This window comes from Barbus barbus, assembly GCF_936440315.1.
Source record: "Barbus barbus genome assembly, chromosome: 17".
In the NCBI taxonomy this organism is placed as follows: domain Eukaryota; kingdom Metazoa; phylum Chordata; class Actinopteri; order Cypriniformes; family Cyprinidae; genus Barbus; species Barbus barbus.
In genome coordinates, this window is record NC_136745.1 from 24195438 (window position 1) to 24212185 (window position 16748).

Here is a 16748-nt window from a genome sequence, read left to right on the forward strand (position 1 = left end):
AATGAAAATTAATTGTCGCCCTCATGTCGTTCCAAACCTGTAAGACCTTCGTTCATCTTCAGAAAAAAAATTACGATATTTTTGATGAAATCCGAGTGCTCTCTGACTCTGCACAGACAGCAATGCAACTGACACGTTCAAGGCCCACAAAGGTATAAGGGCATCTTTAAAATAGTCCATGTGAGATCAGTGGTTCAACCTTTTTTGTACGCAAAGAAAACAAAAATAATAATTTGTGTTAAGATGATAAACAAAGGTCTTACGGGTTTGGAACGACATGAGGGTGAGTAATTTATGACAGAATTTTCATTTTTGGGTGAACTATCCCTTTAAGGAAAATAGTCCCAAAATGCATGACAATTAAAATAATGCATTTAATATTTATCCAACAAAAAGTTTTGTATGAGAATTGTTTTGAACTAAGAAATTATATTTATATTAAATATAAAGTTAGTCAGAGAAGCCAAGTGTTACCGAGGTAAAAACAAAACTTAAATTGGCCTTTGGCCCCAAAATACACTAAAATCTCCTCTTTTTAAAAAATAAAATATTTTAAAATATTTTATACTGTATTTTTGATAAAATAAATACAGACTGGGTTAGTATGTCTTACCAACTTCACACATCTGAACTGTAGTTTATGTGGGATAGTGATTCTCATAAACTACATAAATTGGCAACATTTAAAAAAAAAAAAAAATATGTGAAACATTAGATCAACTTAGCTCAGATTCAACCTTTTGTCTTTGTGCGCAATGATCACATGGATCAAGACATTTTCGCAGTGCTTAAGGGCAAGCATGTTTAGAAAGGCACTGTCATGGTGCTTGTTGCTATTTAGTGCGTTACAAGAAAATAAATCAAAAGGGCCTTTTATCTAGGGGCCATTAACCCTGCTGTATCAGACATATTTCATTTACACAGCTTCCAAACAGCTGCTTTAGGAATGATGTCAAAGCCGAAGAAAAGAGTTCCAGCAGTGAACCAGTTTTTGTGAATATAGTCTGGGAATATAAAGATTAAAACAGCCATACAAGATTATTTAATCGAAAGCACAGGCTTCTGTTTATTGACCATTGCACGCACATGAACAGATGAGAATATTTACACAGATGTAAACAGTCAGTACCTGCAACACATTAGAGTAGAGCTGCACATAGTGTGACTAACACACAGCTACGTACCAGAACAAAGAGCACATTTACCACCATTAAAGCCCACTCAACTTCTGCTACTTTGCACAAACTGGGGTGCACAGGTCTGTCTTACACTCAAGCTCTCATTGTTTGTGTTTTAAGTATTTTTGGAGGAGCACATAGATTATAGGTTTATCCAAAATAATCACACCCCTGAATAATGTTTTTTTTTTACTTTAGCAATGTCTTTACAATGTACAGAAACCCCTAGTTTATCTGTACCTTTCAGTAATCTCAGTTTAATCTCATAGATTCACATACTCCTAAATTCATTTGCTGTCTGAAAGTAAAAAGATTCATTCTCCAATACAACAAATACAAACATTTAAGAAATTCTGCTGCAGACGTTAAATACTTTTTCCTCTTGACATCTCAAAAAAAGAATTTTGCAGGATGTCTGAATTTCATTTGCTCATCTCATAATGCTCTGACCTAGAACGGTAGGTATTTTTCAGGTAAGTTTTTTCTTTTTTTAAAGCAAATTAAAAAGGCAAAAAAAAAGTGAAAGTGCAAATCTGTTAATAATGCTTAACTATTCAAACACAGACACACACACACTGTTTCTGTGCATTACAATACTGTGGCCTCCTCTCACATGATCCTGCACAACAGGACATATCTGTGTTGAAGGCCTCTGACGTCACTGTGATGACCAGTTGTCATCCTCTCGTTCCACAGCGTGTGCAATTTTCCAGTACACAGACATTGCTGGCAGGGTGGGGTCTTATCAACACCTGCTTAATGTTAACGATGCCACCCTGGCCAGAAAACATCCACACAACAGTGATGTCCATGGACAGACAGAAAGCAATAGAGAAACTACAAACACATGGACTGGACTTTACAAAAGATCTGTTTGCTCCTCTACTAGTGTTCCTTCATTATCATGGCTCTCGGTTCATCTTAAAATTAAGAATAACTCTAAATCAGTAGCTGCATCCCAATTCACAAAATTTTAGTGCACACTTAAAATATGTGCACTTTATCAATGATGGGAAAGTACATTGTAGACAGTATCTGGATATCATGAAGTTGTCATGAAACAACTTGCAGAATTAAAAAACATATATAAAAATATTATATATATATATATATATATATATATATAGCTAGAATTAGCGAATTATCTGATATAAGTTATTCACGTATATACATCACAGTTGATCAAAGAGGCAAAAATATGATGAACCACAGATATGTAAACTTTTGAACAGAATATTTTGTGTAATTTCACTTTCATGATTTTGTGTATTGGAATATACTTGAATATCAGTTTTGGAGCCATTTATCTCTCGTCAAATTTAAAATAATGCTGAACACCTTTCATATTCTGCCAAAAATATGTAAAGTTATTAGAAAAGTTCAACATTTGGGAGGCACTAATTCTAATCCTCACATTCTATTATGGATGCAAAGTATGCAAATTGGGATGCAGGTCTAAATGTAAAGATCTTACTCTAATGCCTGTCCAGCCTGAAACTATTAGACAGAACAATTCAAATGTTTTTTTCTTTCCATGGGTGTGAACGTTCATTTCTTTTATTCATTCAGCCCTTTTAAAATGAGTCTAAAATCTGAACAGCTACAGAATTACTCTCAACCCAACCAATGTAAAAATCACAAAGGTGTTGATGCGACGCTCTACACTGATCTATAGATAGATAAATAGTTTTCAATTTGTTAGAAACCGCTAACACGCAAAACAGACTTTGGGAGGGAACGTGGAGTGTTATGCTTCTCCACATAACATGCAAAAAATTAAGAATAAAAAAAGATCAAGTTCCATTAGCATTTTTCTTTTCTTTTTTTTTTTACAGATTGCTCAATGCATTATCTTAGATGGCCCTACCACAAAAAGTATGGGCAATTTTTTTGGGGGGGGGTTAGGGTTGTAATCCCAATGGTAAACACACGTTATTTTAGGCATTCGTAGTTGAACATGACATTTAGTTCATAAAAGATTTGAACGACATGGACAAAAAGAAGAAAATAATATCTTTTCTTAGTTATTTTAGAAAAATGTTACAACAACAAAAAAGAAATTGCACTGTATGAATGGCTCGATCTTTTGACTGGGCAGAACAAAAACTCCAAAAAACAAGGCGTAAAAACCTTCAGAGATTCCCAGTCAAAGGTCACAATATAAGATCCAAGCACATCTCTACAGCCAATCACAAGTTACTCGGAGTGAATGGCGTCCGCCCGCACAGCTCAAGACAAACAAAACCGTATCAAAATACAAGGCCTCCCTCTAGTGGACGGCAAAGAGTGTCATTTTGCTCTAAGGGGGGAAACTACATTCGACAGGCACTTGATTGTAACTGCACAGCAAACGCAGAGCCACCAACCAGCATGCCTCTGAAGAGAAAAGGCAGTGAAAAGCATCAGACCCACAGGAATGTGCCACGGACTCTTCTTCACATCTCCTAAACAAGCGCTCGCACGTCAAGAGAGGACACAAATAAGCATGCATGCCAGGTCACGGCAATTTTACGCCTTGCTATACAGACTATAAAAGTATGCTTATTCTGTTGTCGTGATAACCTCAAAGAAACCAGAGCATGCTTCCGATCCGTGATACCAGATGCAAAGTGGTCTGATTAGTGGCCGTAAAAAGAAAAAAAGCCTTGCGGATGAGAAGTGAATAAATAATTTACATTTCTGTGATGATGTAAAATAAAGAGTGAAAAATGAGGTAGAGACATCAAACCAGCCACTTCAGAGACAGGAAAGGTGCTGAGAGAGATCACTCTGGATGAGACATGATAGAAAGAAGAGACTCGTTCTGTTCAACTCATCGTTTCGTTCTTGTGCCAGTGCCGGTGGGAGTCCAGAGACAGCGGGGGCTCTGAATCATCCATGGGCAGGACCAGTCGGGTGCCTCGGATCACCAGCTCGTGGTCACCGAACGCCAGCTCTCGGTCCAGAGCCTCGTCAGAGTTCACAGCCACTCCTCCAACGGGTGTCCCGCTCGTGTGAGCACCCATAGCGTCTGTGCTCACAGTGATGTCACCGTACGTCAGCGTGATGTCACCGTCGTTCAGGATCAGGTCCGAGTCGCTGTCTTTCAGCTGCTCCTCGTTCTGAGAGAAAACACACAGTGGTGATTTCATTGTTTGAATTGGAGCTGATTTTTGGAGTACCTGAGTAGTCATTTAGCAAAAAGCCTAATAAACCTATTAGTGATTACTACTTAGAATCATCCTGGAGCCAGATGAGGTCAAGGGAATAAAATTAGCTCAAATGTAATAAAAGTTACACTACCATTCAAAGTTGTTGGGGTGAATAAGATTTTTTTTTTAAAGATTAATGCTTGTATTCATCAAAAACACATCAGATGTGACAGTTATAATGTTATAAAATATTTATTTTATTCTTTGGACTTTTTATTCATCAAATCCTGAAAAAAATGCATCAAGGATTGTATGACACTGAAGACATGGCAGTTTTAATGAGCATAAAATGTAACCCTTTACCCCTGTTAAACTAAATTTAGACTTGATTGCCCCAAATTGGCTCCAGTCAAACCACTGATAAGAGGATATAGACCAGTTTTTTTTTTTAACATCCATTTGGAAAGAAATTAATACTTTTTTTTTTTTTTTTTAGTAAGGGAACATTAAATTGATTAAAACTGATAGTAACAATGTTACAAAAGATTGTCAAATTTCAAATAAATGCAGTTCTTTTGAACCTTTAAAAATATTAAAGCAGCACAACTGTTTTCGACGTTGATATTAATAAGAAATGTTTCTTGAGCTGCAATTCAGCACATGAGAATGATTTCTGAAGGATCATGTAACACTGAAGACTGGAGTAATGATGCTGAAAATACAGCTTTGCATCACAATAATAACTATATTCAAATAAACAATATTTTAATGCATTTTTAATGTATTTTGGATCAAATAAATACAGCCTTGATGAGCCTAAGTGACTTCTTTCGAAAACATTTTACCGACCCCAGACCTTTAGACCGTAGTGTATATGAAGGTTATTTAATAACATGCTGTATTATCTTTTATATATAATGTAGCATCTCTGATAAAATGCTTTCAAAAGTCTTTTATCAGCCAAATAAAACAATCTGCACTAGGAATTTAAACAATCACAGTCCAATAAAATATGTTTCATAAAGATTGGACTCTGGAATGAGAATCACTTGCCAGTTACAACTACTTACTAGAGGTGGCTCAGAACTAGTTAATTAGCAAGGATGAATAGTGAATTTATTCTCAAATATTTTATTTAACTCTTATATTTTGCATGGAAGTAAAGTAATACAAAGAGCATGAACTTAGAGAAGCTTTTAGCTTTCTGTGCTTCAACTTGCTCTAGAGGTTGCATCTCTAAAATCTAAAGCCCTTTAAAACACTTGTGTAACAAGCTCACTGCCTGCTATGAGCAATGTGAGGACTTTGAGGCGATAAAACACAAAAGATATAAAATGCTGGTTTATGTACACATGCAGACAATGTCTTACAGCGTCTCACGTCATGAGCGCTTTTAAAACAACCAACAATGTAAAGTAATACTAACTGTTAAAAATGCATATGTAATAATAACAATAATACATAGATTTGCTCATCTGTACTATTTATAAAAAAACAAGTGATACGATTTACACATCTCACATTGCTTGTTAAAAAGCATCCAACTATCAAAACCTAATTACTGCAATAGATGAAACGATGTGATTATCCTAATAACACAGCAATAACAGATGGTTTTACGTCTCTTGTTGACTATATCAATCCACATTCACTGTCTGTTCACACCTCGCTGAATAATCAGCTCTAGGAGGGGGGTAATTTGAGTCAACTGCTCCAGCCTATTAAATGGCAATTAAGAGTGAATTTGAGGGGTCCGTCCCTATAAACACAGATTCTGTCTGTCGCCATCTGGTAGTACGCAGACATAAACGACTAGTTCCTTCAGTGTTATCTGCCTAATCTAGCTAAAGCAGAGGAAAATCCAGAACTACGGATAATTATTAGCTCACTGTGCGTATGTAAAGTACAAACCTCATACGCCTGTGGGCTGGTGAGGCAGCGTGCCAGAGCGCTACAGCAAGCTGGAAGTGTGGCAGTGAGCGGTGGGCCGCTGTGCGTCAAAATAGGCTTTAGATAACTGCAAGTCAACATGGTTAAGGTTTTGCACGGTTTACCATTTTATGTGATGTCATGATGCAAGTGATGATGCACATGTAAACAAATATGTGAATCGGATTGCATTTGCAACATTTAGGTTTCATATAAACACAACTGAAACAGAATCTGAAATCCAAAATTTGTGCATGTAAACATACCTATTTTTGTTTTTTTTATGCAGCTTACTAATAAGAGCTACACTGCAAAGGATACTTGTGATCAAAGTTGTACCAAATCCTGAAGAGCCAGGCGCTCTCCTGTTTAGTGCTCCTCCTCTCCACTCCATCAGGGCCGATCTGCAGACGGACACAGACGAAATCCATCATTAAACAGCTCTCATTAAACAAGCCACTGTACGTCTGTCTACAGCAGACAAAAACACTTACAGAGTTCTCCTGATCCGTGTCCACTCCAACACTGCCAAACACAAAACAGCATTACAGCAAATGTAATGAAAACACTTACAGAACAAAAACACTGTTGGTCGCAATTTCATCCTCTCTAATTTGAGTTTTATTTGTTAAACGAGTTCAGCCTTTTGAGTTTTAAATGGCTCATGGTATTTACACATTATTCCCTCTGGGCAGAAATGGAAAAGGATGCAAATAAGAACAAGAGCCAAGTTTAATGAGTTACCCATTCCTATAGTCTACTTGGGTGACACAAAAAGGTTATTTAGACTTAAAGTGAGGTTCGAACTGACCGGATTTTCTGGCAGGACAGCATCTGAGTTGTGCCTCCACCGCAGATCCAAACGGTGAAGAAGACCACCAGCAGCGTGGTGGAGAACATCATCTGCCGTGCATACGTGGCCGTGTCCCTGATTGACAAGGCAAAGGTCATGGCACCACGAAGACCTGGCGATGGGTGGAGCAAGAACACCAAAAATTCACATAAACCATGACTGAAATGCATTTGGAAAAATCTGATATTGATCAGATTTCAAACCCCATTGGTTTGGATTGAGTATTTAATCATTTTTTCTGCTCACACTATAAACCCACAAAGTGGATTTAAAAAAACAACTCAAGTTTAAAAAATAAATTAATAAACGAACAAAGGGTCAAGTCTGACCAATTTAACCTTAATGAGACTTTTGGGTTTGGCATGCTATTCTTAATCGTTTGGATCTTGGCTGACCAAAGGAATCACAAGCAGCTTTATACACACCTGCAAACATCATCATGTGCTGGAAGTTGGGGCTGATCTTATTTCTACGGCCCAAGTTCAGCAGGAAGGAGAGAGGGTAGATGTTCGCCGCTCTGCCCAGAAACACAGACAGCTGGGACGAGAGTCAAGGCGTGACTGCAAAAATGGAGCTACTGCTGCACTGACAGCATCTACACCCTCTTCAAAACCGTGACATTTTTTTCCTTCCTGAGGCTCTGTTCATGAAAAAGTGGTTCTGGGCCATTGATTTCTGGGAAACACAAAGAGCTGTAACTCCCTGGATATATCACTCAACAACAACAGCCTGCCACTTCCTTGATGACATTAAGCAAAGTACTGCCGCCCAACATAAACACACACATGCTTTTTTTAATAATAGTAATCCATCAGATTTTCCACTCGTTTTGCATTTGCTAAGAGCATTTTGACTATTCTACCTATTTATTTTCTGCTCATTTATTCATTTTACATAGTCTTAGGATACAAATGCGCCCACTATGAAGATCGGGTTGAAGACGTGGTTATGGAAGGTAAACAGTGTCAAGCCCATGTAGGAAAATATGAAGTTCTCAGCCAGAAAATTCAGAAGCTCGAATAACTGAAAGAGAGCACAATGATAAGATATCGTAGTGAGATGTTTATATTATACATATTTCATCTTCTGTAGACCTAAAATAAATATTAACTTCAGACAAGTTCAGCAAAGCTGCTCAGCAGTTTTTATAGTTAAAGCATTACTAAGGTAATCATGTTGCAACGTCAATTGTGTCACATGTAATTGAGCAATCAGTGTCCCAGTGCTTACTAGATCAAGGCCCTTGCTAGTGCAAGATTTTTTTGAAGGAGAAGAAATTAATAGTTTTATTTAGGAATGGTGCATTAAACTGATCAAAAGACATTTGTAACATTATTTATAATGTAAAGATTTCGTATAAACACTGTTCTTTTGAATTTTCTATTCATCAAATAATCCTAATAATGTATAATGAATTCCAACAAATTTTAAGCTGCAGAAATGTTTGATAATAAGAAGAAATACCTCTTCATGTGACACTGAAGACTAATGTAATGGCTGCTAAAAAAATCAGCTTTACTGACACAAGAATCAATTACATTTTAAAATTCATTACAACAGAAGGTAATTGTTTTAAAATATAATATTTCACAATATTACTGTATCTGTAATCACATAAATGCAGCCTTGGTGAGCATAAGAGACATACATATTAAACAATCTTACTAACCTGAAAGAATTTAAATGTTAGTGTGCATCATACACACTAGGGAGTGGAATGAGAAACAGCGTAAAATACTTACTTGTTTTGTCCTGTCCTGAGATTCAGGAGACAGATTGTTAAAGGTGTAATGGGCCTGTGTCATTCCACAGAACAGAACCGCCACCACACCTGAGAAACACAACAAGAAGAGTAGAAACAGCCATTCATTTATACAGTAGGAGTTTGCAATATGTTTATACAGTTTCTAGAAGACTCAATAGGAGTCTCAGTCTCACCTGTAAATCCACAGGCCTCGGCCAGAAGGAATGTGCTCCAGGACATGAGGAAGAACAGTGCCGTCTCCAGCAGCGGCAAGTCCCTAAGCTTAGTGAACTTAGTAACGTGGAAAGGAGTCAATGAAAATAACCTTGGGATGAAGAAACTACTAAATGCATTATTTAACATTAATAGTGACAATCAAATAGAAAGAAGAATGAGATCTACACATCCCACAGGTTTGATTCAAACATATCCCATTTATTTATCATAATACTCACCACAGTCATACAAATGTGTTATAACAAAACTAAGTGGCATGCAATATTGAACCACTAAAGGATATCAATGCAGTTACGACTCCAGTTGCCATTCCAAGAGCAAAAGAGCCACTAAAGACCCCCAGGAAGATGCCAAAGGACTTCAGCATGGCCATTACTTCAAACGTGTGAGTGTTGTCTCCCTCAGGCTGATATGCTACAATTGACCTGTCAAAAAAACAGATACATCCACACAAACTCACACATTGTATGATATTAACGTACAAGAGTAATTCTAATCTCAAACTTACAGAAATCTAAAAGAGTTAAGAACTTTAAAGAAAGATTTCTCTGTTCTTCTTTTTTACAATAATGCAACAGTTCCATTTGCTACTGGAAATCCATCACAAACATTAACATTATGAGCAGGACTGGAAAATATGCTAATGTTTTTTGTAATATCTAAACACATTAGTATCAGCTAAGGTGTGCTCCGCAGAGATATTCAATTTATTTTCTACTATTTCCCAGTCTCTGCACTGTTTTCTTAAAGAGGTCATATTATACATTTTCTATAATCTATTGTTTTCCCTTGAGGTCCATAATGTCAGCAAAGTCCCTGTGTAATTTAGTTTTTCCAACTTATCTCTGATCCTTAGATTGGAAATGTGAAATTAGCTCTTTTTTTTTACTAAAACAAAGGCTGGTTTGCTGTTGTGCTCAACGTAGTTTTTAAACTTCATAATTATTTCATAAAACAAATGTTGCTGAAACATACCACGTAAATCGTTAAAATCAGACTAAAATGATTCGGAACCTTATTGAAAATAAACTAATGTTGGAATTCACCAAACACCATGTGCTTTAAATCATCTGTAAAGAGTTTTGGTGAACTTTCCCATATTTTGCTCTTATAACTCAGGAGTTGTTGTTTTGCATCTTAATTTAAATATGTATTTTTCCATGTATTAGGATAGAAATTAAGTTCTGAAAGACCAAGGAAGGTTTGATTCCTCATGATATGACCCCTTTAATTGCTTTTTAAAATCTACCTGATGTCCAAATGATATGCTCAAATTAATAAATGACATTTTTCATATTTAGGACAGGCAGGAACAAGAGAAAACTTTCTAAAGGACCACTGCATCACTTCAAACTATGAAGCAAATGGCTATCATCCAATCCGCAAATACCCACAGCTCTGCCCCATCCACACCTTCCATAACTGTTAAAATGAAAGTATAAAGGGTTTCTTCTTCTTTGAGGAATGATGCACTACTCAGAGATTTCTTTAGCTTCATTACAGGTGCTTGTGTGAGGCATAACTGTGGGTCATTTACTAAACATGTTCTGGTACAGACCAGTCAATGTACACACTAAAAATCCACTCGGAAGGCTCAAAGCTACATGTGCAGCACACCCATTGAGGGGCGTTCTCAGTGTCTGGTTCCCACCCTCTGTATAAGCCACACCTCTAGGGCTGTGATGCCCCGCCCCACTTTGCCTCCCGTAATAAAGCAGCATGCTGGAGCAGATGAATGGTCCAGCAGAGAAAGAATCGGATGTTAAATGAAAAGTATTAATTATTCATTCTGCATTGTTTATAAAAAAAAAAGGAAAAAAAAAAAGTCATAATATTAGTGAAAAAAAAAAAAAAAAAAAAGTTTGTAAATATAGCAGTGTATAATCATGAGCAGTAGAGGACTTACGAGGACAGTACGACAGCGACAGCATCATTCAGAACACTTTCTCCAAACAGCAGAGCGTACAGGTCAGCATCCACCTGCAGCTCACTGAAGATGGCCAGAACTGTCACTACAAAACAATATATAAAATCAACTTTTGGCTAAGCCCTGCCTTACAAACATTACCGACCAATCCTCCATTAGCACCTGTTGCAATCTGCCATTGCAATCTGTGCTATTCTAATGCAATTTCTAAAGGAAGTCTGGATATACAGTGCCCTCCATAAGTATTGGAACAGTAAGGCCAATTCCTTTATTTTTGCTGTAGACTGAAAACATTTGGGTTTGACATCAAAAGATGAGATGAGACATGAGATGTGAGATTAACATTTCAGCTTTTATTTACAGGTATTTTTATCTGGATCTGATACACAATTTAGAAGATAGCACCTTTTGTTTGAACCCACCCATTTTTCATGTGAGCAAAAGTATTGGAACAGATAGAATTAACAGATTAAAGTGAAAAAGACTTAATATTTAGTCGCAAATCCTTTGCTTTCAATAACTGCATCAAGCCTGTGACCCACTGACATCACCAAACTTTTGCATTCTTCTTTTGTGATGCTTTTCCAGGCTTTCACGCAGCCTCTTTCAGTTTTGGGGGGTTACTCCCTTCAGTCTCTTCTTTAACAGGTAAAATGCATAATCTACAGGGTTTAAGTGTGGAGATGGACTTGGCCAGTCTAAAACCTTCCACTTCTTGCCCCTTATGAACTCCTTTGTTGTTTTGGCACTATGTTTTGGGTCATTATCTTGCTGCATGATGAAGGATCTCCCAATCAGTTTGGTTGCATCTTTCTGTAAATTGTCAGACAAAATATTTCTGTAGACTTCCGAGTTAATTTTTCTGCTGCCATCATGTGTTACATCATTAATGAAGATTAATGAGCCTGTCCCAGAAGAAGCGATGAAATACCAAGACATTACATTACTTGTGTAATGTGTACACTGTGTTTCAGGTGAGCTTGTATGTTTGGGATCATGAGCAGATCCTTTCTTTCTCCAAACTTTAGCCTTTCCATCACTTTGGTCCATAAAATCAGTCCATATAACCTTGTCCCAGAATTTTTGAGGCTCGTCTCCTATTCTTCTTGCTAATGAGTGGTTTGCATCTTCTGGTGTAGCCTCTGTACTTTTGTTCATGAAGTCTTCTGCGAACAGTAGATTGTGATACCTTCACTCCTGCCCTCTGGAGGTTGTTGCTGATGTCACTAACAGTTGTTTTAGGGTCTTTCTTTACAGCTGTCACAATGTTTCTGTCATCAACTGCAGATGTTTTCCTTGTTCTACCCGTTTGAGGTGTGTTACTCAGTACACCAGTGGTTTCTTTCTTCCTCAGGAGATTCCAAATGGTTGTAATTGCTATTGCCAGCGTTTGTGCAATGGTTTGATTGATTTTTCATCTTCTCTCAGCTTCACAATTGCTTGTTTTTCACCCATAGACACCTCTCTGGTTTTCATGTTGGCTACACGTCTAACTAACTATAAATACAGTCTGCAGACATTCAGTGCTATTTATTATTTATTGAATAATCAATTAATAGGACACACCAGGGCAACAAAACACACCTGTCAGTCACATGTTCCAATACTTTTGGTAACATGAAAAATGGGTGGGTTCAAACAAAAGGTGCTATCTTCTAAGTTGTGTATCAGATCCAGATGAAAATACCTTTAAATAAAAGCTGAAATGTTAATCTCTTATCTCATATTCATCTTGACCTCTCATAGATGTCAAACTCAAATGTTTTCAGTCTACAGCAAAAATAAAGGAATTGGCCTTACTGTTCCAATACTTTTGGAGGGCACTGTATTAATTTCAAACTCAATTTTACATTTTACATACGGGTTACTTCCAGACAAAAATTGGTTTGATATACAACTTAATTATAATAATTTCCTAAACTAAAAAAAGCACTAGACTTCAGAAAGTGCAGATGAATTCTGCTAGAAAAAAAAAATCTAGGCTTAGTTTAGAATTTTCATTACAACAAAAACAAGACCGCATACCTAATTTTCTAAATAAATGTTTGATTAATACACATTAAAACAACTGAGGACTGCACTTAGGCACTGTTACAGGGACTCTGACTGTAGTACCTGGGTCAGTGGCTGAGACAATGGCACCAAAGAAAAGGCAATCAGTGAAGAAGAAATCGTCGTGAAGATGGCCAATTTGCTTCATCAGCATCACGCAGCCGTACATAAACAACCTGAAAAATAAACCGCACACCTCGGTACGCTGGTTCTGACCCTCATCACTGAAGCAACCACGTGAAAAAGCACTGACAAAAGACATTGTACACACTGACCCAATGATGAAACAAGACACCACGGTTCCCACAAACGCATAGGCAAGAATGGAGCCCAAGTTCCTGAAGAAATGTCTCTGAAACACATACAGAAGAATTTAAATGAATAATGAGCTTTGATTTATCTACACTGAGCAGTACATCATCTTGTGCACACAACATCTGCTCTGTATTAATGAATAAAAAACAGCTCTCACTCGTTTTAAACTGTATCCAGCATGAAATATGATAGGAGGCAAGAGGATATTGAAGAAGACCTCTGGGTCAAAGGTCACCTGAAACAGAATTAGAATGATTCAGATATTGGCATTTCACCTTTGATCAAATAAGAAAAGGTTTTAAAAACTGCGCTACTGTTCAAAATCTTGGGGTAAGTAAGATGTTTAGGAAGAAATCTCTTATGCTCACTAAGGCTGCATTTATTTGATAAATACAGTAAAACTTTAAAATACATTTAAAAGAACTTTTACATTTTAAGATACTTTAAAATGTCATTTATTCCTGTGATGCAAAGCTTCAGTCTTCAGTGTCACATGATCCTTCAGAAATCATTCTAATATGCTGATTTACTGCTCAGGAAACATTTATCATCAGTGATGAAAACAGATGTGTTGCTTAATGTTTCCGTCAAATGATGCATCTCAAAATCATTTATTTCAAATTTGAAAATCTTTTGTATCATTATATATTATGTCTTTACTCTCACTATTGATAAGTTGAATGTGTCCTTGCTGAATAAAAATATACATTTCTTTTAAATTGCATTTCTAAGAAAGCACATTGAAAATGTAAGCCATTTCCTCTCGTCAGTTTGTTGACTGGAGACTATTTGGACCAATCAAATCTAAATTCAGTTTGACAAAACATTATATGCAATTGGCATTTTTTAAATAACGCAACTCATTTTGACTAAGATAGAAGCAGTTAAGTTTCATGCATCTGTCATGTGAGGCGCATGTTCTAACAGAGAATTACAGTTTGTCAGGCACTGTATTAGTATGTGTGCTGAAATTAAGTTAAACCAGGAATTTGTTTGAAATGCCAAGCAAACACGACTGAGTTCAGCAAAACAGACTGGCTATCTATCTAAAAACAGATGCAAGTATGAGTCATACTCAAATAAAATCCCCATAACATTTGTGGTTTAAGTCCAGCTTTCAATACTGTGTTGTAGGTCAAATGGCTGCTGTATGATTGTTGTGATGTGATATTTTACCTTGCGGAGCATCTCGTTGTCCTGAATGTCATTGACTTGACCGCCACTGATCTCTCCTTTCAGTGTGTACTCATAGAACTTACCACTGACATTCAGCAGCAGTGTGGCTGGACTGGCATTGACATTACAGCTCAGTGTAACATTGTTCATGTCACTGGGAATATGGATAGCATAACGCAGGACAACACCCACAAGCAACCCTGTTGAGATACAGAAACATGGCATTGCACCATTTTATTAAAATAATTCAGTACATTTTAAGTTTCTTAATATTTAAGTGTCTTTTTATTATTCCACATCAAAAATTTCAAACTCTAGCTGCCAACCTAGACTTTTTGTCATCACAAAAGCTGAAGTGATTCAACCCTAAACAGATTTTTGAAGCACATCTCTTTGTGTACTATGGCTACTTTTATTAGCTTATAATAAACTTTTAAACATTTTTGTTAACTGAAATAAAGCTGCAATATTTTTTTTAAATTAGATAAAAACATTAAAGAAAAATTTGAAACAGACCTGAAATAAGTTTAAACTTATGCACTAAAATTAATAACTGAAAATGAATAAAAAACTCTGAAATTAAAATAAATCTCAAGTAAAAAATAAATCAAAACAAAATAGTAATATTAAAGAAAAAACCAAGAACTCGCATAACAAAATTACAAAAACAAAACAAAAAAACCATAATAATGAAAAAATTAATAAATGTCACTAAAATAAAATAAATGCTGACAGTATAAAATTAAAACCTGACTCAAAAAATATGAATAAAAACTATAATACATATAAAAAAAATAGTACAATAACAGTATTGTGTACATGAGCTCCTGAATATCCTTAACTTTATATGCTTCACAGACAAGAGTATTTCCAGATGTAACTACTTGCAAATAACTCTTTAAGTTAAGAAAACTCAGTATTAATCCCCTTACAATTAAAAAAAAAAATCCTTAACTTAAGGCCCTAATAGAGAGATGCTTTTAAAATCTTATGTGTGTGTTTTGAACCAGCCCAGCATATGCAGGAAAAGCAGAGAGGCAGATTAACTCCTGCTGGACAGGCCCTGGTCTCCAGTGCTAAAACTCCCACACTGGCACTGAACAGTCATTATCATGCGTGGCGTACTTTAGTGAACAGATGTATGCAGTTGTAGACTTCACTGCGGTATGCATGCAGCGGACTACACAGTTCATATGTGCGATAAGAGGCAAAGGATCACGCTTATTCTTACCATATATCATAGCCAGCCCCGTCTCGTGCAGAAACCTGAAGCGGCGGTGTTTGAACAACCATATGGTCAAGATTGTCAGGGTGAGGAGCAGGATGAAGACCAGCAGGTCGGCACTGTCTTGTCTGTGGCTTTCTTCAGCTTTCTTCTCTGTCACGATGTTCTCCATCGCACTGTCTTCAGCTCTGCACGGGCACAAGCAGAGGGAGCTCGCCCAAACAAACAGAGACAGTCTTCTCCAAATCCTCATCGCGGCGTTGATCTTACATGTAGAGCCCATGTTGGCATTTCTTTTAGGTGGAAAGACACAAGAAGAGGAATGCACTTTGCTCAGGAGTATTAGCAGATCAATCACAGGCTGCTGTAGATTGTTCCTGATTCCCAACGACGGTCACGTGACTAAGCGAGCAGTGTGTTCGTGCAGCTCATAATGAGCGCGCGCTGCGCATAAGTGCCAATGTTTTCATCTATTCTGCATCGTCATTGTCGAACATTGGCATATATATTAAGTAATAATATGATGTAATTAATATTTTGTCATGACAAGTTCAAATCCCCACGCACTCACATTTTTTTTTTGCCGTAAAACCCTCATATTTCATTCCACATATGCACTATTGCCAAAAGTATTGGGTCACCCCCTTCTAATGAACAGGTTTGGCTACTTTAGTAATTTCTATGAGTACAAATATTAATGTTTAGCCATATAATGATATTCTAGGGAATTGTGTGCTTCTAATTTTATAGCAACAGTTTGGACAGGACCTTTTTCTATTCTAACATGACAGTGCCTCTGTGTATAAGATAAGGTTCAAAAAGACATGATTGGTTCAGTCAGTGTGGAATAACTGGACTGGTCTGCAGAAAGCCAAGTCCTGATCCCTGAACACCTCTGGTGTGACTTTAAATACAGACATTGAGCCAAAAACTCATCACCAAACACCAATGGCTTGTATATGGGTACAGTCATTTTAGACA

The 16748-nt window shown here is 36.8% G+C and overlaps 1 protein-coding gene across 1 annotated transcript; it reads right to left on the minus strand.

Annotated features, from left to right (window-relative positions):
- Positions 1-3009: 3009 nt before the first annotated feature.
- Positions 3010-16182, minus strand: LOC306883070 (sodium/hydrogen exchanger 6-like). Its single transcript, XM_079438149.1, has 16 exons — positions 15774-16182; positions 14543-14742; positions 13524-13601; positions 13327-13403; positions 13115-13227; positions 10979-11084; positions 9356-9497; positions 9030-9135; positions 8834-8922; positions 8001-8114; positions 7517-7628; positions 7050-7203; positions 6733-6763; positions 6560-6642; positions 6221-6326; positions 3010-4279 (listed from the first exon to the last, which is right to left on the minus strand). The coding sequence occupies exons 1-16, from the start codon at positions 16048-16050 to the stop codon at positions 3986-3988; spliced, it is 2082 nt and encodes a 693-aa protein (XP_079294275.1). The 5' UTR covers positions 16051-16182; the 3' UTR covers positions 3010-3985.
- Between the last annotated feature and the right edge of the window lie 566 nt (positions 16183-16748).